The following is a 25,375-nucleotide window of genomic DNA, read 5'->3' as shown; positions in this document are numbered from 1 at the left end:
TTTAATATTGTTGAAAAGACATTCATCAAAATTTTCCATGTTGTAGTGAGTGGATCTGTATACACAAGCTAGTAAGAGGTTAGAATTTTGGTACTGAATATCAAGCCATAATGCTTCCACTGAATCCTCATGCAATATTATATTGGGCTTAGCAATCAAGGGATGATTATTTAGTGTAAGGAGAGTATAAGTTGCTACTCCACCACCTTTTTTATTTTTCCTATCTAGACGAAAGAGCGTGTAGTAAGGCAGATTTATTAAGCTGTCACTTATCCCAGTGTGCAGGTGTGTTTCGGTTACTAGTTTAATTGTTGGATTCAAAGTTTTGATTTCCAATGAAAAAATATCAAATTAAGCCGTTAATGATGCCAGGTTTGTATATAAAATTTTGACGTGTGTTATTGGAGAGTTTAGTAGTTTTTTGTACTTTTTATAATTTTGGGTTGTTTGTTAATGTATTTAATTGTGAGATCTTTTCCCCACTATTAGTTCTTTCTGCAAGCTCTAATCTCAGTTTTTTTAACTGATCCCTTTGATAAGGTGTCATGTCTGATTTAACAGAGGTTGATGGAGGCAAATTATTTTTATTCTTCAAGATATTAACAGCATTGTGTTTGTTGCGGAGTATAACTTTGATTGGCCTGAGTTTGATAGCAGTGGCGCTTCCCAAGACGAATGGTTGTTATGAGCTCCAAGGATTGGAGTGGGACTTGAGCGAGCGCTTCCAAAACTCCAGATTTGTCATGATTTTTAGCTTCCTCTTTACCACCTGAGCTCGCTTCCTTGATACCAAACATTATCACATTGCAGCTTCGGTTCTCACGCTCAACCATTTCCTGAATGATTGCATCAATATTTAAAGAAGACGACTGATTTTCTTTTAATTCCATCACTTGCTCCTTTAACTCCGATACAAGTTTACGCAGAGTAGGCACTTGTTTTAAGCCCTCTTGGCAATCCGCACACAAGTACGAAAGTTTGGGGTTTTGTAAACAAAACACCCGCAGCTCTGTCGCAGACAACTCACTGCATTTGCCGCAACCTTTACACTGGATTGTAGGGTTTTTCTCATCATATTATTTAATTTGAACATTGCATTTATAATAAGATGCCATTTTTTTATGATTTTTCGAGAAAAATATGAGGGTATATGAAAATTTTTTTGTTTCACTATGTGTTTGTTTGCTAGTTTAATCAAAGTTTTTTATTTTAAATAAACATTCACAATATAACATTTCCAAAGATTCACAACACTATATACTACAAATAGATCACAAAGTCTGCAATTTAGTTCAAGTTAGACACTAAAAAATAATTAAAAAACTCTAAGCACAAGTTCCACTGTTGACAGTTGACAAGACCCAGACAAGACAAGTTTTGTACAACTTAATTAGAATTTTGTCGACAGTCAAAGTTTTAAACTTAGATAGAGAAACAGTTAACTAACAGTAGTAATTTAAGAGGTGGATAAATACAGTGGAACAATTTCTTTATCGTTAATAATAATATTTTCAATTACTTCTTCACCTTGCCGCAAATAATGAGGGCTTGATTCTTCTAAAAAAATTTTATTACATTTCTATTATTTGCTCCTTGACCACGGCCACTAATTATTATTCCGGCATTTCTTATTTCTTTTTTTTTGTTTTTACAATTAAGGCCCTTTGGTGCCGATGCTGAAAAGCTGTAGATAGTAGGAGCTATAGGTAAGGTACTTAAATTTTTTTATCAATCCACAAATCATGAAAACTTGAGCATGGTCTGTAATGTCATATAGATATAAATAAGAAGTATGTAAAGCGACATCTATGTTTTGTGTTTCGAACAACATGGAACAAATACTCTCAAATTGAAACGTATGAAATTAAAGGTTGTTGTAGAGTAGTTCTTCTACTTCACATTTTGTACTCGTACATAAAGTGCTAAGATTGTAGACCCTGACTCATATAGCACCGATGATATGTGATATAGAAGATCGTATTTTACCTTATCATTATATGAACACAGGGCTCAATAATGTTAAAAGTTTATACGTTAGGCGTAATATTAATGTTAAAATATATAAAAATACTTACACTGAATAACAAGGTAAACTAAATTTATTTGACTTGAAGTGCAATAAAACACAAAATAAAATGTTCCCATTTTTATTAAGAAAAATAAAAATTCATAATGATTTTTGGACAATCAAACACTTAATTTGTTATTACGATATGACATAAAAATATTCTGGTTTTCTTAAAAATGCAGCAACTTACAAAATAGAAAAATACAGCGAATTAAATAATTAAGTTTTATTAAAATAAAAAATTATAGTAAATGATTAAACACTAGGTAAAGAAATCTCCAGTAAAAACAGAATAAAAACATGTTAGGTATATATTTACTGTATATTATTGCTACATTCCTATTGGCTAAGAAGTAGGGTTTATAGGATAATAAGAAAATTTCTATATATTTTATCTTAGGTATCAATTATTAATATCCTGCAAATTTTAAATTTACGTAAATAAAATTATGTCAGATTCCAGACAAAAGAAAAGTACAATCCTAGAACTAAATAGTAATAAATATATTTTATTTTTAATATAGACTATATAGTACCTACGTTATTTGGGTTACTTTTTCTTTCTTTGAATATGTAGGTATATATATATTAAAATGCTTATTATATATTATAATATATATCATTTTATTTTAAGAATTGAAATATTATTAATATAGTTTATTTAATGAAATATATTTGAATTTGTGAGTAAAAATTATAGTAAAATATTAAAATAATTCATATACATATAAAAAAAGCTCAGTCAAAACGATGAATAAACAAAGAACGGTCGATTTAATATAATCAAACCCATTTACAAAATTTTACATAACATAACAATAGAAATATATTAAAACGTTGGTAGAATTTAAACATCTCTGCAAAACAAATTATTGAGGTCTTCAGTTGCCCTCAGACGCCATCTGAAAGAAAAAATAGAATATTAAATCTATACCTTATTACTATCATCCCTAATTATGATACACCGACCGCTTGCAAAATCTGGATTGGTAAAGACAGGAGTACAGGAACAAAAGTGGACGATGGTTTGATAGACTTCATTGGATAAGTACCAGTGATAATATCCCATGAAAATTATACTGGATATACATCTTGAGTAGAGAGCAAAATTAACATAACCTCATCAACAAAGCTAAGAGGGTTCATAATTATTTAAGCAGGTAAAACTCTTAATTATAAACACGCGTTTATTTCTTTACAGCTCCTTTAACATCGTATACAGAAATCTTAGATAAAGGATTAGTCTCGTTGGTGCGTAGTCGCAACTAACACTACGCCCAAGTGGGTGTTCTCGAGCCAATATCGAACAATGTGTGACGTTGACGTGCCACATGCTCTGTTAAACTTTGCTAAAATGCCGGGTTGCGTAGAAAGACTTTGTAAAAAGAATACTACAAGAAATAAAATATTAACTGGGATCACATATCTATCATCAGTAAGTATTTTGTATTTTATTAATTTCAATGTAAAAAAAACATGAAGCGTATGTTACAAAATTTGAAAGATGTCATTGAGTGTCAAGAAGCCACGCACACAAGCGTCTAATAGTTGGATACTTAATCTAAGACAGAAATTTATAAAATCTAAAATGCCATAAATAATTGATCATCAGTCTGTTGCATTCTCTTATGCAGGTAGAGGCGATCGAGGGAATTTGAGACAAAGGTGATTTGAACAGTACCGATTTCTGGGACTTAAAACCGTTAGTGAGTTGGAAATGTTGAATTGAAACGTCAGCATAATATGTCAATTGGGAGGTTTTTTGTTACTTAGTAGATTTGCAACTGGCTGTTTCAACTGTCCTTCTTTTCAATAAAGTAACGGACACAAAAAAATTGTTCATTTAATTTGTTTTAGAATACCTACTGATTCAAAAAGAAAGACTGACAGAGGTATCAGGCGAGTCGCGAAATATATATTTCGCTCATATGATCTCGCAGCAGAAGAAGTAACTGTGCGATAGAAAAGTCTTAGTGGCGCCGCTTCGATTTGCAACCTGAACAACGTTTGTTTTGTACGTGAAAAGTTTAATTTTAATAAATACCCCTTAAATATATGATCACATTTATTTTACAGCCCTTAAAACTTCTCAAAAATCATATATTTCAACTCTTATCGACCCCTGTTTCATCTTACTCGGTATTATAACAAGATAGTTAGGGAGTTAGGACAGGGGACAAGGGAGTTATAACAAGATAACTTGTTACGGTTAAGTTGATTTTTTCACCACAATATTTAACGCTTACGTCTTCTTTATGTGAGTCATTCGCAAGTGTAAGGACCTATCGATTGGTAGTAATATCATTCAATTTCTGTCCGTAGTATTTGGTGTATGAAACCAGATGTAAAAATTGTTTCAACTTCCCTCGGTCTCTTCTTCACCATTATTTAAATTATCTACAGTGTTTGCTACGCAACAATGTTAAGTTACGATCTGGTAAACCGTAAGTAATTTGTATCCAAAACCCTAGTGGCGCTGCTGTCATCTTAAGCTAAATCTGACACAAACATCTCACTCACATCGAAATCAATATAATTTTATCTTATTACGATATCCTCGACTTTTTAAAGTGGGTCAAAATTAATCATCTATGGTACAGTGTCACCCAAGACCTCAACGAAGCTTATTACATCTGGAAGAGGAGTTTTAAGTAATTTCCGTTTGGGGTTCATGTTCTCCTAGATGCTGGCTCCTTGTCATGAGGTGTTTAATACTTTCCACGACGGAATCTACATCTGACGGACTCAATGAGCCACGTGTTATCTAAATGTTTATTTAGACTGCAGTTACTAGTGCTCTGCTTACCACTCTTAGCTCGTCTTTGTGTAAAAGTTTTTAAATTAAAGCCTTTAAGACGTGTTTTTAAAATTCATAAGCACAGGTCCTCTCCTAGTGCTGTTTGCTTGCCTAATTCGTTCGTCCCTGGCCCAATATATAAAAGTTAGCTCCAAAATTGATCCATATCAACACTCCGCAAAGCAGGCCAGGTCCAATCTTCTCATCTTTCTATACCTTCTCTTGCTAAAGAGACAGCTGCTTTGTTGCCTTTGCCTTCATCTGTCTTGCCACTTACATAACTAAACTATAAAGCCAGTATAAATCCATTGACGGTTTAGGAGCTAATAATGTTGGAATTTAGGGCCTTTAGCTGTTACAGAATATTTTATCATTTAACCTATTATCAAGTGAATTACACTGACGCGAACATAAAAAAAATAATGACTAATAATAATTATAACATAAATAAAATAGAACACTGGAAAAGTGGGGCCAGCGAAAGTTGGCATTGGAAAAAGGCGACAAACTTTTAAGTGTAGCAATAATAAAACTAGTACCTATGAGAAAATTGTAATAACCTTTTTTATCCTTGATAATTAATTATATATTATAAGTGTATATATCTCGCAGATTTATTTGGATTTAAAAGCGGGCGTCGCGGTGTTGGTATCCTCCATGTTGTTTTAAGTCGATCAGTGCGCACAACCGGCGCGGGCGCTAGCATGAAGACGACTGCGACTTCTCAATGAGCGCTCTACTGATGGACAATAATAACTAACTTCAATCACGTCACCGACAGTGACGTACACAGTGACAACTTCAAACACACTTTGAAAGATGACGTTCGCCATCAGTTCAGCCCAATACACAGAGTAGAATATAATCATACAGGCCATATTACTTTTATATTATAATTCTCCGACATATATTTGTGTGGAATTCTGTAGTTATTAATCTGTAACCAGTACCAATATAATAAATGTATAAGATAGTTTAGCATAGCCAGAAGAATTAAAAAATCTCCATAAATACATATTAATTCACATAACTCATAAAGTGAATAGTATATAAGCTACTTTTCTTTCTGTTGATCTTCCCATTCATACAAAACAAAACAATTAGTGCTTCATTTTTAACGGATTTGTTCATATTTAAAAAAAATAGCAACCAGTCAATCACCTTGCATAATTTTACGTCTAGATAGAGCCTTTTGCTGTTAGAAAATCGATGAAAACAGGCCATGTTTATTACTTTAGTGTGCGTGACAATCTCCGTCTTACACTCGCGATATGTCTGTTTTGTGTTAGCGTGCATGGCTCAAAATAGAGATTATCTGCCAACCTCATTTTTTTCGCCGTTTTTACAGCTGTCACTGTCTATTTTAACGAATAAGTGATCTAAGACAATCACTATATTGTTTGACAAATTGTTCTTGACATTGCATTATTTAAATTTGCCATGTAGGTACAGTTTGGAAGTAAATGTCAACTTTCGTTAGCCAGCCTCTTTTTATTTAATCAAAACGATTCTTTTAAATCGATTATTCGCGAATTAAGCATATCCAAAGAGGATGTAAATACTACGTAATAAGAGGCGGGGCTGCCTAAGTAAATATTGAAATTTAGTTTAGCATGAAACGTGGCGTGATTTGACATAAGTTTGAAACTGTAGTAAATACAGCATGGCGATTGGCGACGAAATAGAACCCGGCTAAGTTTAAAAGCGAACAGTTGCTTAAAACGTAGTGGATTTCGGCTATCTCCGTTTTTACAAGATCTATCAATAATCTGTCAATATATCAATGACTGCATGTTTTATACAATCGAGTCAATCGCTATTTTCTTAGAGAGTTTCAGCAAACTAAGCACTTGGTACTTTTATTTAACGAATTCCGTCCCACCCTTTTTATCCTCTTGAAAACTGATATTTCATAGATGTTACAAATATTTTATTTTTTAATTTATAATAAAATATTTTTTGTACTTTAGATAAGTAATAAATTTTGAAAGGTAATAAAGTATCACATCATGCGCATGTGATATTCTTTAAGTAATTTCTGTTGATTATTTAATTTAGAAGTGGTTAATATAAATTCACACGTTAATAATAATAAAAATTCTTCATCAAAAGGTAGAATTTTGAAATATAAGCATAACATGTCACACAATTTTGCCGTTTAAAATAAGAATCACCATTTCAGAGCATTTATTAACTAAATAATAATTAACTATAAGATTATTTCCTTTTCAAACTTTCATTCCAATTTCTATTTCAATATGAACCTTCAGTCCTAGTTTATACAAAGGTACTCTCTGTGCTGTAGACTAATAAACCAATGAATTTTTAAATAAGCGCGCCTTTCGCGCGTATGTAATCTACAATACCCTACCAAGAGGTTATACTGTTAAAGTAATTTGACAGCTGTCAGAAAATCTATTGTCTATGATTCACTATAATGTAGAAATATACCTACGCTACAGAGAAGGTAATCTATGACTGTGTATAAAAGCTTGTTTGCTCTGTGACTAATATTGATATAAGAGAATTTTCTAGAATATAATATCTCGGCATTGAGTAAACTTGAAGGTAATAGATATCTTGCAGTATAGATTTAAGCGCGGGTAAAATGTTGGGACAAAGCTACTCTAAGCAATAAAACAAATATTATTAAGTGAAATTTTTTAATAGAAATACTGTCATTAAATCTTATCATATTACAAATAATAGTATTATAATGAAATTTCTGTATTTACCTACTTTAACAAAATAAAGTTTTGGTAGAATATTAATGTTATAGGTATTTTATATTATTCTTCTCGTTAAGACAACACAATATGCTTCAATATAAAATATTTAGTTAATCAGAATATCGATTATTTGTGCGATTGCTGTTCCATATCATTGTATATATCATTTAGTTGCACTTAACTGAGAATGAAAATTAGCTGAGAATGGCATGAATTATATGGACAATTTTGGAAAGATTTTTACATAGTTGATATTACAACTTACGCCTTATAACCCCCGTCGTATATATCAATAAATATTAGCGATGGGCGTTGAATGAACGGACCAGTTCAATCAACCAGTCGACGATGCGTATTTCAAATGGACTAGTTCAATCCATAGACTATGACAAGACGTAAAAAAGGAGTTTATTTGTCGGCTGTCTAACAGCCGTTCCCAATATTCAGTCTATCTCTTACTTGAGATAAAAATCTTAAATATCGTTGACTTTTCTGTCCCAATAAAGTTATCGACGGTAAGTCACCTTATCCGTGCACGCTGTCTGTCAATGGGACGACGAATAGTTTACCAAGGATATAAAGTTTGCATAGAAATTGCAATTCACGCGTCCCAATATAAGGCGATAAGAATGACTTATCGGGTATATTAGACAGCTTCAGATTATTGACAGCTAATTACTGACAGTAGAAGGTAGTAATTTATCTCTATCTGTAGATAGTATATTGGGAATATAATATACTATAATAAATATAATATACTATATATTGGGAACGGCCGTAAAACAGAATGTAAATTATCCGCTAGGTACTAATCATGTACAAAAATCAGTTGATCTTTTAAATACGCCAAAATAAGATTTTGTATTTTAGTAATGATGCTTTTATTAATTAATAAATAAATTTCATTATTACGAATTACACTATTCTAAACCATGGCGGTCGCGACGAGTCCATACAGTTCATTCGGTCGTTCCGTCTTACGTAAACTTGTAAAAGACTGTCTTGTCTAGCGTCTACAATACCGTGGAAGGTGAACTACAGTTCACGATTTGAACTAGTCCATCGACTAGTCGACGAAAGAAAATGAACGACCTAGTTTCGTTCACACTAAATACGTCGACGACCCATCACTAATAAATATATCGGCATTACAAGCAGCTACAATAATCAGTCCTAATCGTGTTATAACTGAGCGCGAGATGGCGTGTTATTACTGTTTTCACTCACCAGACTAAGGTAAGATCTACAGAGCGTACTTAGACTTTCCTCAGACTTAGCTCACGTAAACTATACCTGAGTGTAACCTTAGCATAATCTTTTATTTCGTTTTGATAGTCATTTGACAGCTGAAATCACTGACCTCTACTATATATATACCACTGGACTGGCGGCTGTCAAAGTACTTTTGTGTCTGTTTGATATTCACAATTTTGGCACTGTTCGCCATGTAGCGAGACTCCGCGAAACTAAAACTAGTGATGATGACCTCATCTAAACAGACATTAATAGGAAATCTATTTACAAAAAAATAATTGAGTACTTTATTACGTTGATTCCTGAAGTATAAATATTTAAAGTGGAAAACGAACGAAATTAATTCAAAATGCAAAAATATTTCAGAGTATTGTACGATTCTCTCGCAGCCATTTGTATTATACGTCATAATTAGTTCTCTGGACGCTCGCGAGTGGCGCTTCAAAAATTTGCTGTCAAACATATGGAACAGCCTGTCCAGTGGTATTTATACAGGTCAGTGGCTGAAATTATACTAAGGTTATGCTAAGACAGCCGAACACAACACTTAAGTTCGCATTTTATCGCACTCAGTAAAGTTTTACGTCAGTAAAGTCTGACCAAAGTCTAAATTCGATCAATAGATCTCAGGCTGAGACTTCAGACTTAACTTACATAAAACTTAGCTGAGTGCGATCTTAGATTTGGTATTTATTGTCATTTAACAGCTGACATTATGGTGATCTTAAGCTAAGACTGCCCAATATAAAGGTCAAGCGCACATTTCATTCATTATACACTCATTCATTCATTTACAATAGAAAAATTTCATTTTAAGTGTCCAAAACTTATTTGATTATAAATTTTATTGAAATAAGTGGAAATCGATGAATTACTTATGCGAAATGCGGACTTGTTAAGGCTGGGGACCGAGCCAAAGGCCTTGTTTTTGTTTTTTAAAACTATTATATATTTTTCATTTTTTAATTAAATTTTCTATAAAAGCGTATTTAACTACTATTTTTTAGATGCGTGACAGCATACAGTGAATACGGGAATTTTAGAATACGTCCATCAACAGTAATTTTTGATGACGCAAGACATTGTTTGATCTCCTTTTTGTTCGGCTTATAGTCTGAGATTTTCATAAGTCGTCGTTATGGTGGACTTAAGCTTAAGTTTAGATCGCACTCAAAGCGATGTTTATAAATAAGGGATTCGACTTAACTCTTTAGATAAGTCTGAGCAAAGATTAAGTACGATAGTCGCAACGAGCCCTTAAAGACGATTCGGTCGTTCCATCTTACGTAAACTTGTAAAAGACTGTTTTGTCTAGCGTCTACAATACCGTCCTTTTTGTTCGGCTTATAGTCTGAGATTTTCCTAAGTCGTCATTAGTGTGGACTTACCCCCTTATTCACAATAGTCTGCTAACTTAAAGCATTGCTAATTTTCACTCTGTCTTCTTCTATTGACCTAAGTCAGAATGAGAAAAAACACTCCTTAGCGGCTGCTTAAAGTTAGCGGACCATTATGAATAAGGGTGAATAAGTTTAAGTTTAGCTCGCACTCAAAGTGATGTTTATAAATACGGACTTTGCTTTAACTCTCTAGATAAGTCTAAGCAAAGGTTAAGTACGATAGTCGATCAATGAAATTTAATTTAGTAACGAATACCGATTGTAGCTGTAAGCATTAAAATAATTTAGAAAGTTTATTCGAATATATCGAAAAACATGGTCTAACACGACGAATTCACGAGCCTAAGAAAATATCGTAATAACTACACAGTATTTCGCTATATGAATATTTATTACTTTAGGTCAAAGTGATAATACCGTCAAATTATTAACAATTAACTGACGTTGCAATGGAAATACCAGACATCTACGTAATTAATTAATACTTAAACACTTGTGCATTATGTTCCATGTTGTAAGATAGTTAAAATAACAGTTCATCAAAACAATACGTTTTTTATAAGAGATAAATTTTGCAATTGTAAAAAAATCAGCTTCATGTGAATTTGAAACGCGTCAGAAAATGTGAGTATTCTGTTCGTTTTAGATTTTTATTGCAACGAAGTCGAAGGAGCGCCCCAATTGGTCAATAAACTGCGGAATATTCAAGGACGCAAGGGGATTGGTCGAAACTGAAAGTAGTTGTCTGTTATTGGTTGTTTTATAATTTACTGCAGGAACAAGTTACTTCTTTACCTTCTGCCATACGGCGATTCCATACGCTATGCCGGCGCCCAGAGCGAAGGTTATCACGTACGGCAGATACTTCAACGACGGTCCGTTCCTCTTCTTCATCAGGGTGGAGATGAAGTTCAGCTTAGCATCCGAATAGGGTGGGTAACGGCCACTGTAGAATTTTATTGTGTTATGTAAAAAAAGTTAGTAACAAAATAACTAATTGAAAATCCTATCAATATGGTACTATAGTACCTACTACCAGTCGGTAGTGTCTTTTTTTTATAATAAGGGATACGCCCTGCCCACTATAATGCAGTGCCGTTCTGGATTCTTGAAAAACCCAAAAATTTTGAGCGGCACTACAATTGCACCCGTCGCCTTGAGACGTAACATGTTAAGTCTCATTTGCCCAGTAATTTCACTAGCTACGCAGATTCAGACTGAAACACAGTTATGTTTATACATTACTGCTTCACGGCAGAAATAGGTCCCATAATCTAGCCGGTATCCTGTGCAAAGGAGCCTCTCACTGGTATACCTAAGTAGGGTTTCAAAAATATCCAAAATTCAGAAGTCAAAAGTTCAAATAAAAATATAGTACCTAACCGAATTCCACCTTCACGCCACAAATTAGCACATCATCCCCACCATCTGGGTGCGTACCTTTCCTCCACAGTGCGGTTTTCAAGGAACTTTCTTCCACGTACAACAAAGCTGTGGAATGAGCTTACTTGTGCGGTGTTTCCGGGCCGATACGACATGGGTACCTTTAAAAATCGGCTGATCACTTAACACCAAGTGACCCGTACGCTCGTTTGTCCACCTTTTCCATAAAAAAGTAAATAATAGTAGTGGAAATGAAAGGCCCATAGGATAGCATTAACTTAGAATAGTCTAAAAGCATTTTTATTCTACAAAATCCATACTCATACTGCGAAGCTGTAAATTTGTAGCCATATTATAGAAATTATATCTATTTGGCGTAGCAAGACATAAACAACTTATTGTCAAACTGAATTACCACAAAAACAATATAAATGATTTAATGATGCTTGTACAGACGTTCAAACTAATTTGAATACAATGCTATGTAGTATTCTGATATCTTGATTAACATAGTAACTATGTTTTAACATTGTCTACATAGATTGCACTTTACACTATACTAGAGACGGATTTATCGACGGACGGAAAATATTAATAATAATTAAAATTCACAAATAAAATTTGAAAAACAAAATTTTATGAACGATGCGGGACTCGAACCCACGATCTCTGGCGTTCCGTGCCAGTGCTCTAACCAACTGAGCTAACCGTTGGAGTGACGTATCGTCATAAAATCTTGTATGCTTTGTTCAAGTCTCAGGTTGTGGCTTCATCTACAGGATCTACATTACAGTTGATAACCTGCTCAACCCCAAGATTTGTATTTTAGGAAATTGACGTGAGATGTCGCTCTTGTATAATAATTATAATTAAATGCAATGACACGATGAAAAAATCACTCTAATTTTTGCCCTGTGTTTCCCCGGGGCAAACATACAATAATTTATTTTATTTTAAAGTGATAACCCTCACTTCTGGGATTAATTACACAAATTAAATTTCAAAACAATATTTATGAACTGATATTTGAATGAATGAAATGAGAGTTGAATAAGATTTATCAACGATACGTCACTCGAACGCTTGGCTCAGTGGTAAGAGCGTGAGGTCGCGGGTTCGAGTACCACATTGTTCATAAATTTTGTTTCCAAATTTAATCTGTGTAATACTTACAATAGGAAAGCCCCAGGCCCAAGGGTGTCGTAAGAGGCGGCTTAGGGCATTTACCAGTGGGAGGCTCCTTTACACATGATACCGGCTAAATGATAGGTGTGGTACCTGTAATATAACGGCACCTTTTTCTGCCGTGAAGCAGTATTGTGTAAGCATTATTGTGTTTCTGTCTGCTAGTGAAATTAATGGGCAAATGAGACTGGTTATGGTGCCGCTCAGAATTTTTGGGTTGTTCAAGAATCCTGAGCGGCACTGCATTGGAATCACCACTTGCTGAACATCCTGCTCGTCTCATTCCTTATTGTCACAATTTTTTTTTCCTAACTCGCCTTAAGAAGTATATATAAGAAACTTACGATGCAAGTTTCTCTCCAATAGCAGCGAAGTTCTTCACCAGGCAACTCTTCTTGTGCACGAACGTGTCAAACGTGGTCTTACCATGGTAGGCGCCCATGCCACTGTGGCCCACGCCGCCGAATGGCAACGTATCAACTGGAATATGAGTTTTAACACGTTTCAACAAGGTCCATATTTGAATACAGTCCACATTGTATTGAATAGATATTATTAAAAAGCAAAAAGATGTTATTATTATTAATTTGAGCGCTAGACTATAGAAGTACTTAGAGATAATTATTATAGAACTAGAATATTGTTATAAACATCGGCTCAAGAAGCGAGGTCTTACAATGGCAAAAATACTTGCATTTACTGCCCCATACCCACCATAAAAAAACAAAGTCCAAATCCAAAACAAAAAAATCCTTAGAAAATAATGCATAACAATTTGATACTTTTTAATTACTAATTTAAATTGCATTGAGGTAATTATAGAAATATATTATAACGGGCCAATTCCACCACCTTTGAGTTAAAGAACCACTGTTGAGTAGCGCCGCTTTTTTGCTTGGATATTATATTTTTTTATACTTTTATTTATAACTTATCTCCTAAATAGACAATACAAAAATAGGCCGAGGAATGAATCACTACGTAAAAATTAAAAAAAAAATTTTTTTGCTAAATTAGGCTACCACTACAGCAAGGAGTTTTTAGTACTACCTACAGTGTGAAAAATTACATGTATCGTGCGTCTAAAATGGTAACAGCAATAAATATATATTACTCACGTATTCTTTTGAATATAAAGCTAATAATAAATATCTACTGTCAAAGCAATATGGTTTGCTTAAAACCATAATTATTTCAGTAATTAACACTACATTTACATTTTTAAATCATCTTCAAAATCGTACGAAATCGTTTGCTTACAAAAATAATCACGAATTTTGCATATTAGACAATGATGTCTTGAGGAGAGAAAAAATATATTACATTGTAATATTATTCTCAATTGCAGTTATTATCGGACAGCCTGGGACTAGATTGTGATTATTTTATAGCGACTGTACAATATTGTATATTTTTATTGAAAAGAGCGCATAAAAAAGAATGCTGGGAGAGTTTCTTGCGCCGCTTCTCCTCTCTCAGAGCGCCATTTGTTTCCGAAGCGGTAGTAGTATCTAGTAGCATAAGAAATGACATCAAAAAGAATTCTAAAGGAATCAATTTTGAGAAAATAAATGCCTTTATGCCTTTATCTTGCAAATTACTGTATAATGACATATATATCAAAATATATTCCTCCGTCAGATGATAAGGATAAAAGGTTACAGTATTTCAGGAGGTAAAGACGTCGCCGATGACCTAATCAGAATAACCAATTGCCCCCTTGTCTCTGGATCAGCAATACAGCAACAAAAAGGGTATAAAAACAGGAGAAAAACGACCAATCTCTCATACACCAAGGCGGTGAAACTCACATGAGAAAGGCTACGAAAAATAACTCAGTGATAAAGGGTTATGGCCTCCTTAATAAACAAATAATATGATTATTTTATGGCAATAGCAATGACAGTACAATATAGTATAATTTATTTAAAATAGCGCCAAAAAAAATGCTGGGAGAGTTTCTTGCGCTGCCTCTGAGGAGAAGAGAGAGGTCTCAGAGCGCCATTTGTATCTGAAGCGGTAGTAGTATCTAGTATATTAGATATGACATCAAAATGAATTGTAAAGTAATCAATTTTGAAAAAAATAAATGCATTTTTTGCCTTTTAACATGTTCTTAATACAGGTGTTATAACAGAATAATCACATGAATAATTATTGTTATCTATTGTAACACAGATTCACATTAATATTTCATTAACATTAATGATGGATATAATGCTCTTTTTACTCTTAATAGTGATTTTCATTATTATAACACTAGAAATAAGGGATTGCTTGTAACTAATTCTAGTAGGCTTCATAAGATACATAATAGCTTTAAGGGTATATGTATACATTTCTATAATAAAGTCCCAGCCACTGTTCAGGCATTATCTAGAAATATATTTAAATGTTTTATAAAAAAATGGCTCTATCGTAAATCCTATTACTCCACAGCTGAATATCTAAGTGATTGGACAGCCGGGGACTAGATTACGATTATTTTATAGCGATAGAAATGACTGTACAATATTGTATATTTTTATTGAAAAGAGCGCAAAAAAAGAATGCCGGAAGAGTTTCTTGCGCCGGAGAATCTCTCAGAGCGCCATTTGTATCCGAAGCGGTAGTAGTCTCTAGTATATTAGAAATGACATCAATAAGAACTCTAAAGGAATCAATTTTGAGAAAATAAATGCCTTTTAATGCCGATGAATCAACCTAATTATAACTAATGTTATAAATCTTAATGTGAGTTTGTTTATTTCACACACTTCGCCACCTGTACTACTAAATTGATAATTATGAAATTATAAGTTAAAGTAATTTATTTTTATACATGAATCTTACATAAATAAAAACTGAGCCAAAGTTAATGCAGTAAGATAACGTCCTTGAGCCAACTGATTTCGGAAATTTTAAATAGAATGTAACGGAAAGGAAGTTGCGTATACTTCATACCTCCCATTTGCATCATAACATCGTTAATGCACATCCCTCCGCTACTTGTGTTATCTGTGATACTCTGTCTCACATTGGCGTTGAGCGTGAACACGTACAGCACCAGCGGTTTCTCTCTATGGTCAACCATAAACAAAGACCGCCACCATTAGAGATAGAAATAGACAATATTTTATTTTTATTTTGGGGAGAGCTAAAGAATATTAACACAGAGCGGGTATTAACAAGATTTGTAAGCTGTTTATAAAAATACACTATGCGAATAAAATAATACTTATATTATTAACGAGACATTTTCTATTAAAAGTATTGGAAGTAATTGAATTTGTTAAGGCTCACCACGGAGAATAATAAATGGAGGTGGCATATAAAATATTTTATGAATTATTAAATAAATGATTATTTTACATTGCTCAATAGTCATTTTTATTTATTAAGAATACCAAGAGTTTTTAGCCAAGTGCTAGTGCATAATTTAAACAGCTTACGTCGCGAGATAGTGGAAGTACAGAAATATATTTCAGAAGGCTGCAGAAATTATATACTACATAAAACCAATCATCTCGTCTTTCACTAAGTGAAACCCACCACCGAATATGAAGAGTCGTTCCACCACCAGAAGTATGCGTGCATATCTATATCGACGATTAAGAGTCAAATGCCAATTTTTAAAAAGAAATGATTAAAACGTATTTTTCCAATTAAATATACTTAATTATAATCCATAAAATTCTTTCTTTCACGCATAAAATTGTTGGACACTAATAATTACTTAAGTGAAAAGTCTAAAGGGAACAATGCATATAGCCCATTTTGTGTTTGTTTTATAGAAATTACGATTACAAAATAATTGATAATGTTATTTCATTGGGAGTGTACAAACATCATGGAGATTTGAAGATTTTTTTTTTAAATAAATATCTAGAACTCCAAAAATTAATTAATATTTTATAGGTACATAATGCAATCGACTATATAGGGTAAACGACCCTACCATTGGATACACCAGGTATGTGCAATTAATAAGGAATATAATAGATGAGGCACGGCCCCACGTATTCCAAAAAATAACTTGGTTTTTATTCTATTAAAATTCGCTAAAACTAGATAACACATCAATATGACAGAGTTGTATAAATAATATTAATTTGTTATCCTTTTCAAAATTGTTTTAGCAATTGCTATTCATATTCATTATACTAAATTATGGATTTTTGAATTATTGACAATATCAATATAGTTTGAAATTTTTACTTTTAGGTCGTACATTTAATGAGTTTTTTTTAAATATGAGATAATAGAGGACATCTGGAAAAGGCGTACATAATTTTTTTTTATTAAGTAGTATAATAGCATCTCATAGCAAACTATTTTCTTCCCACTTCACGTATTCCAGTTCCGGACGTAATTCCAGAAAAACGTTCCAAACCACAATCATGTCGAAATTGAGTTAAGAACATAAAACTGGTCATGTAATTCATATTAACGGACTGACAAAAAATGGCAGCCCTCCTGTCACACTTTAAATGACATTATGACTTAGTAGTCCACATGTACGGAATACACTAATATTAAATAAACTTTAAACACGAATCCCTTAAAATGTGATGTTTGTGGCTCGGAACGTTTTTCAGGAACTACGTCCAGGTAGGTAATATCTGCAGAAATCTTAAATAGCTTACAGAGCACGCGGGATACTGTCGGCAAATTGGCTATACAATATTTCGATCTTGACTTTTAATTTTTAACTATAATAATTTATTATTTATTTGTATGCTTGTAATTTTCTTTCATATGTTAATAGTAAATGCTGTAACATAAATATATATACTATACAATTAGCCGTTACAAGTGCATCTACGTAGCGTACGGGTATTAAGACATTGACCTCTAAATCGTGATATGCGTAGTTACTGTGTGTGAGTGACATTTGATAAAACAGCTCCTAACCTCCTTTCACCTTGAAGCATTCTACCAAGCAAAAATACAGCATAGAATATATCTTCAATATACAGACGCACAATATTTACTTTAATCTTAATCTATATAAATCCAGTCTTTCCTGATGTTTGTTCCCGGTGAACTCCCTAAACTAATGAACGGGGATAATAATTGGGATTACCTCATTGAGTGCACTTTAGTCCAACTTGAGAGATAGGACAGTTTTTATTTTGATTTGGGACCCCTAATTATTTTTATTTCCAATTTTGTTTTGTACGAACATATTTTCTGCGAGAATTTATTGACGGTTTGACAGTACTGCTGTGAAACAATTTCATTATAACAACAGGCAGCATATTTTGCAAAATAATTCTTGATGTTATGAAACGTCAGTCGGGTCAGCTAGTATGAATATAATATATATCAAACGATATAAACAAACAATAATTAATACTTGTTTGCAATGCTCAAAATGAATATGGTTCTCATTTAATAGTAATTTGGGTTTTGCTGGACATGATCTTAGGAACTAGTTCGCTATCGTTGGATAAAGATGTGTCTAAGATCCAACAGACGTGTTATTTCTGTTGCCCAAAGGTATATTTTATGCTGTATCTTGCCTAATTCCATCACCCATGTCTCCTTACCGGCGTAAAACATAATCGTATCATTCACACAGACACTGCCTGATCGAGTCTGTTCGATGAATATTTTATGTATATTTGATTCTTTGCTGAACAGGTATAATACTAATGGATGCTCCCTGAAATATTCCACCAGCTTACTTCCACATAGATCAAAGTTTCCAATAAGCATTAAACAGACTATTATAAAATGATAATGGCAATGGTTCCAGTCGCATTTTTCAATTTCATGTACGTGTTTTCAAAAGCAGTAATACCCCGACTTACAGACCCAGGGTTAAGCAATATTGAAAAATCGTAATTTTGTCTATTATCTGAGCGCAGCATGAGCATATTGTTGATGGGAAAATAGAGAATCACAATCTATCATTTGTTTTGGTCATTTTTTAACTTACGTTTTCACAGCTGTCATAGTCTATCTAGACCACTGACCTCTTCTATATTTTAAGTGTTACTTTCCTGGGGACTTTATTTTTTTTAATTTAATTCTTTTGTTTTAATTTTTAATCTAATTTATATAACTAAGTATAAGTTAAAATTTGTAACTATCCATCAGTACTTAATTATATACCTACTTGTAAATAAACTAGATGTAAGTTTTTCGAATAGAATAAAAATAAAATACTACACTGGACTGGCGTCAATATGCTTTTGTGCCTGTTTGATATTCGCCATTTTCGCGCTGTTGGCCATGTAGCGAGAGTCTGCGGTACTAAAACTAGTGATGACAACCTAGTTCGATGTTTGCTGGGGTTGTCCCCAGCAAATTCCCCCCGAAATTAATTGAAAATACAAAAATACTTCAGAGTATTGTACGTTCTTTCGCAACCATTTGTATTATACGTCAAAAGTAGTTCTCTGGCTCGCTCGCGAGTGGCGCTTCAAATAGGCACAAAAAATTTGCTGTCAAACATATGGAACAGCCTGTCCAGTGGTATTTGTACAGGTCAGTGATCGAGACTTATAAATAATGTAAGATTATTAATTATTATTCTCTTTAATGTCCAGTTCCAATGAACAATAATTTATATGCTTGTATTGTAACTACTTATTTCACCCCAACTTATGTAAATCCGACGAGGTATGGCTCAATCCCACCTATTTCGTAAGTTCGAGGTATTACTGTTTCAACTTATATTCAATTAGAAATTAGGAAATCTTAAATGAAGCAATGTGTGGATAATTCCATTTTTTTAAAATATTTAATGGACAAATGATTCCATTACCCTTGACAATTGACAAACACATTGTACATTGGGTTCCCCCTTTATACCTTAACAAAAAAAACTTTAAAAATATTATATTGAAGTATTGTGAAGGTGAAAAAGGCAGTGTTAAGGCAAAAAAAATGAGTATCTGACGGAACCAGATTGTTGATAACCTTGAAGATTTCAAAGATCATTTCATAATTATAGTTATAGTAATAACTGGTAAATAATAAATTGCGTTATTTTATTACCAATACAACTCCAGCATTTTATTTAATCGACTTGTTTATAGAATCTCAAATAAATTAATGAGTTTACTGAATTTTTTTTCTTAACTATAAACAAGCTGTTCTAGCTATAAAAAAGTAAACATTTTTACTGTGCTTTTTTCTTATCTTGCAGAATACACATTATATAATATTAAGTAAATAATCCATTGTAATCTACTGAAGTAGTGAAATATTGATTATTTAACAGTGTCGAATATAAGTTCATACCATTTCTTATTAAAGCTGAAATGGTGGTAAAAGAAGACTTTGAATCTTCATTTTAAAAACAATCTGATTATAAACAATTTGTTATTTTTAAAGTGATAACCCTCACTTCTGGGATTAATTACACAAATAAAATTTATAAACAAAATTTATGAACGATGCGAGACTCCAACCGGCGACCTCTCGAGTTCCGTGCGAGTGCTCTTCCACTGAGCCAACCGTTCGAGTGACGTATCATTGATAAATCTTGTATGTGTATTTAACTCTCAGGTTGTGGCTTCATTATTTATTATTATTATTCTCTATTTGTGTAATCTGATTATGTGACGATTGATTTAAAAAAAAAACTTATAATATAATGACATAATAATACAACGTTACTTTACACGAGTCATATTTTTAATTATATTATTAATAACAACATTAATATTATTGTTTGCTAGAAACGGCAAAAAAACATGGCGCAACATGTACATAAATATAATATATCACTTTACGTTTAATCATGTTTGCATAAATTATAAACTATTTTCAATAATAATTTCTATTTTAACATATAAAATAACGTTGTGAAAACCCAATGAGGATGACAAAATGAATAGCCGATTTAAGAAGAAACATTAGCAGTTACTATAGGTCAATTTTTTTTTCAAATAAAACCAATATTGACAACCGCGTGTGTCTAAATAATTTTTTGAAATTTTTAAACCGCTAACAATAAGCGGAACAATTTGAACAGTCTGACCTTAGATTAAGGATTGGTCTCCGCTGCGCTCCAACTAGATACCGCACAACCTAAGAACCATAGATTTTTTATTACGGCAACTATTAGATGCATGTGTGTGCATCTTGACACTCAATGGCATCTTTCAAATTTTGTAACATACATTTTGTGTTATTTTACATTGAAATTAATAAAATACAAAATATGTACTTACTGGTGATATGTGATCCCAGTGTCTTTCTTATTTTATTTAGTATTATTTTTACAAAGTTTTACTACGCAACCCGGCATTTTACTTTCAATTATTAGCAAAGTTCAACAGAACATGTATCAACGTCACACATTGTCCGGGATTGGCTCGAGTACGCCCACTTGGGCGTAGTATTAGTTGCCTTACTTTGCGACTCCGCCTGCGGTATCTAGGACCAATCCTTAATCTAAGAGACTGCCATTGAACGTTTTCTTCCCATTCCGCTTCCAAAATTTTCTTTTGGAGGAGAAAATAGAATGAGACCTCGATTTTTTTATTGTTCTCAGGTTTTTTTTAATGGGAGCATTTTCCTTATAGTACTGAATTTGATCTCTGCTAATGTTACCCCTTAATTTTCCTGCATTTTCTATTACGCTTTGGCAAAACCAAAATTCGCCCATAATTTTGGTTCTAATTTCAGTGAAAAACAATGAATTTAGTTTTGCAGTGTTTAAAACCAGCAAAAGCACCAAATGATATTATAATCTTCAGTCCATAGGGAATTAAACAGATTATTTCTATAATCTATTGTACAATAATTGACTTGGTAATTAATAAATATGTAATTACTTCGACCTTCACCGAAGACATTAATCCTGATAAAGGAAACTTATTTAATTGAAAATAATCGATCTTACCTTGCGTTTATGAATTTGATTGCCTCGTAAGCATTCTCGATGGGCACGATTGGTAAAATCGGTCCGAATATTTCGTCCTCCATTATTTTATCGTCGGGGGAGACATTTGCTACAATTGTCGGGGATATGTACTTGTCCTGGGCGTCAGTCTTACCTCCGATAACAACCTTATCTTTACTCGCATCGAGTAAACTCTGGAGTCGGCTGGAAGTAATATTAATAATTTAATAATTATATTACTGACACACTCTTACATATATTATCTTGCACCAAACTAGGCATAGCCTGCACTATGGGTGCAAGACAACGATTATTATATTTAATACAATATACTTACTTAAACTTACAAATATACATATAAATAAAAAATATTCATCATATAAATGATTGCACCTACCGGGATTCGAACCCGGGACCTCTAGCTCAGTAGGCGGGGTCACTAACCACTGGGCTATAGGGGTCGTCGTTTAATTATAAATACATAGAAATAACGATAAATTTAATAGATATTTTATCGCAACCCGTTCTTCTTTGTATTTTATACTATTTAAGAGGTTGTTTGTTTTTAGTGTTGGGAAACAAACGGCTTTCGTTGTGGATACATGACGGTACAAAGGTACCTACTTGAGAAATTTTGAAAAATTAAATTTAATAGCAAGTCGAACTAAAAATGTGAATAGTATTAATAGTCTGTTCTATAGCGTCAATACGTAAAGTAACTAATCCAGTATCGCAAAATATCAAGACATTAAAAAAAACGAGTCTAAACATTTTAATGTCAACATAAGACAAAAAAAATATTAATATAAATTGCCAAGATGCTGTTAGGTATATTCTGTAGTTTAACATTTCCCGCGTTGGCTGTATGGGTGTACTTTTGCCATTCCTTGAAGTAAAAAGTAAAACAACTCACCAGAAAGAAGTACCTCTATATCCCGCCTATTTAAGTGGCTACTCCGAAGAGGATATAAATACTACGAACCTAATAACAATTAAAAATGGGCAACTAGAAATTCATGGTATTTGTTTTTTAATTTCTTTTTATTTTAAATTACCAAGTCGTAGAAAAATTAATGTATCCGACACGTATAGCTAGGTCAAAAAACGATCGTCGCGTCATTCTTTGCAAAGTTCGCCTGCGGCTCCCATCGCAAACCACACCACTAGCGTTATTTGACCCTCTTAATACAACTGTTGCATAAATATTGAAACTTTAAATATCTCGTATGTAAGCAAAATAAGTAAAGCTTCCATAATAACTTTACAGGACGGGAAACATTGAATGCATATGTTCCAAAACTCCTATCACTTCCTCGACGTAGCCTAGTTAATTCTAAAACAGAGTTCTATACACTTAATGTTACAAAATTAGCTGTACATACAGATAGCGTCTTTTTGGTTTTTCTCTTAAAATTAAATTAATAACTTTGGTAATAGCTTATTACTTATTTAAAACTTATCACATTTTTTAGAATGTGCCATTGGACTTTGTATCGTTGTAAAACAACTTTTTGTCTACTTTTAATTCGGCTTCCTTAGCGTGTTATTCATTTTGTTTTGTTACAGCAGTATATATGACGCATTAAGCAGGGTCAGTAAAAGCAATGTGTCTGGAGACACGAGTTCGAGACATGGAACAACAAATTATTTCATATAAATGAATTAAAAACCTTTGGAACCCTTGTTGTTATCGAAAAAAGGCGAAAGCGGAACTGTCAAGGAGAGAAAGGATTCATGGTGGGTTATAGAGATATTAAGGGCTACACAATAATTTCTCCAAAGAAAATAGAGTGGATGTAGATAGGAATATTGTTTTTCTAGAACAATGTTAGAAGAAGATTGAACAGTTGGTGCAGCTGGAATTTGATACATTCAAATACAAATATTTTTATTCAAAATAGGATGTGACATCACTTATTGAAAGTCAAAAAAACTACCACCTATTCCAAATTAATGCCTCAGGCCTGAGAAGAACGGGCGCAACAAACTCAGCGGGCTTTTTTTTTCATCAAAAAATATCTTGTACAATTAAAGTAACATTGTACCTACAATTAAACTTATTATTTAATAGCAAATTTAATACAAATAAGTATATTTGTAATTTGAGTGCAAAATGGATGGTTAGAATCAGGTATCTTGTAAGAGAAGATATAGGAAAGAGATTAAAGGTCCAAAAGATAGTACAGAGCAGGTGAATGCAAGTACGGACGAACAGCATTCTAGACAATTTGAGGAAACTTTAGATGCGCCTAGTGATAGTGAAATAAGTATGTATTTGTCATGTTCTAATGACGAGGGCTCATGAAGAAGAAGAAAGCATATCACCAAGTCAAAACAGCAAAGAGACCTCATTCTAAAAAATGTTTCCACTGTGGAACATGGACCTAAAACCTATCGAGAACCCTCTTGCCTTTGCGCTATGCAAATAGCAGGAAAGCATAAAGAGAGAAGAGGAAATTCTGAAAGTGAACAATATCTGGGACTTGTCAATACGTAAAGTTAAAAAATCCAGTTTCGCAAAATATCAAGACGAGAAAAAAAAACGAGACTAGACTTAAAAATTTAATCTCGACTTAAGACAAAAAAAAATATTAATATAAATTGCCAAGATGCTGTTAGGTATATTCTGTAGTTTAACATTTCCCGCGTTGGCTGTATGGGTATACTTTTGCCATTCCTTGAAGTTAAAAGTAAAACCACTAACCAGAAATAAGTACCTCTATATCCCGGCTCCCGCCCATTTAAGTGGCTACTCCAAAGAGGATATAAATACTACATAATAACAATAAAAAATGGGCAACTCGAAATTTGTGGTATTTGTTTTTTAAATTTTTGTTTCATTTTAAATTACCAAGTCGTAGAAAAATTAATGAAGAGAAGAAGAAATTCTGAAAGTGAACAATATCTGGGACTTTGATAAGGTTTGTTAGTTTAAAGTGGGCATAAAATTAAAAAAAAAAACGAATGGAAGAAGAAATCGACACGTTAGATTCATAATATGAAATATGTACTCTAGTGGAAAATTTGGTTATTTATGTCAGTTGCTACAAAGTTCAGTTAACCTATTTTAAATATAATGATCAATTTAACTTGGCGATAACGACAAAAGATTTTGTACGACCCCAATGTAATACAATGTTTGTTTACAAAACGTGCTGGTGATGTCAAAACATGTATTGATACATGTGTAAGAAGTATTCATTGTTGGTAACAATGTAAGTGAAAACATGATCTAAAATCAATATTAAACAGAGATGACAAATGAGCAAATGGCTATTGTGTATGTTTTTAAGTTGTTTAATCTCATGGTGTTCAAAATTCAAGCAAGAATAAGATTGTCTTCTACAGAGTCTGTTTACTTATATGGTAATCCGTATGAATGAGACTGATGCATCTTCAATGATTTTAATATCAAGACATTTTGTCCTATAGCGATGTTCAGTAATAATCAGGGCACCATAATTGCAATACTGATAGTGTTCAGCGATTGCGACATATAGACATAAGAGTACATATAGTACACTAGCTGACCCGACAGACGTTGTTCTGTAGATAATAATAAAATACTGTTTTATAGGAATTTGCCAATAATATTTCAAAACATCAAGAATTATTTCGTGAAACATGCTCTCTGTTGTTATAATGAAATTGTTTCACAGCGGAACTGTCAAACCGTGCGTCACTAAATTCTGTCATAGAAAAAATGTCTATACAAAA

At 32.9% G+C, this 25,375-nt stretch overlaps 1 protein-coding gene across 4 annotated transcripts in view; it reads right to left on the bottom strand.

Annotated features, from left to right (window-relative positions):
- Positions 1-2,823: 2,823 nt before the first annotated feature.
- Positions 2,824-25,375, bottom strand: part of LOC126972009 (aldehyde dehydrogenase, dimeric NADP-preferring) — a 90,683-nt gene continuing 68,131 nt past the window's right edge. For 3 of the 4 annotated variants that reach the window (XM_050818544.1, XM_050818547.1, XM_050818548.1), the window contains exons 7-11: positions 21,659-21,862; positions 15,760-15,875; positions 13,161-13,296; positions 11,044-11,194; positions 2,824-2,970 (exon numbers count right to left, since the gene is read on the bottom strand). In XM_050818544.1, coding sequence (XP_050674501.1) covers positions 2,950-2,970; positions 11,044-11,194; positions 13,161-13,296; positions 15,760-15,875; positions 21,659-21,862 — 628 coding nt within the window. In that variant the 3' untranslated portion in view covers positions 2,824-2,949. Of the gene's footprint in view, positions 2,971-11,043; positions 11,195-13,160; positions 13,297-15,759; positions 15,876-18,347; positions 18,464-21,658; positions 21,863-25,375 lie in introns of all 4 variants that reach the window. The other variant, XM_050818546.1, reaches the window with a different exon arrangement.

This window comes from Leptidea sinapis, chromosome 25 (genome assembly GCF_905404315.1).
Source record: "Leptidea sinapis chromosome 25, ilLepSina1.1, whole genome shotgun sequence".
NCBI lineage: Eukaryota > Metazoa > Arthropoda > Insecta > Lepidoptera > Pieridae > Leptidea > Leptidea sinapis.
Note: the sequence above shows the minus strand (reverse complement) of the source record. Positions and strands in the feature narration are given on the sequence as shown.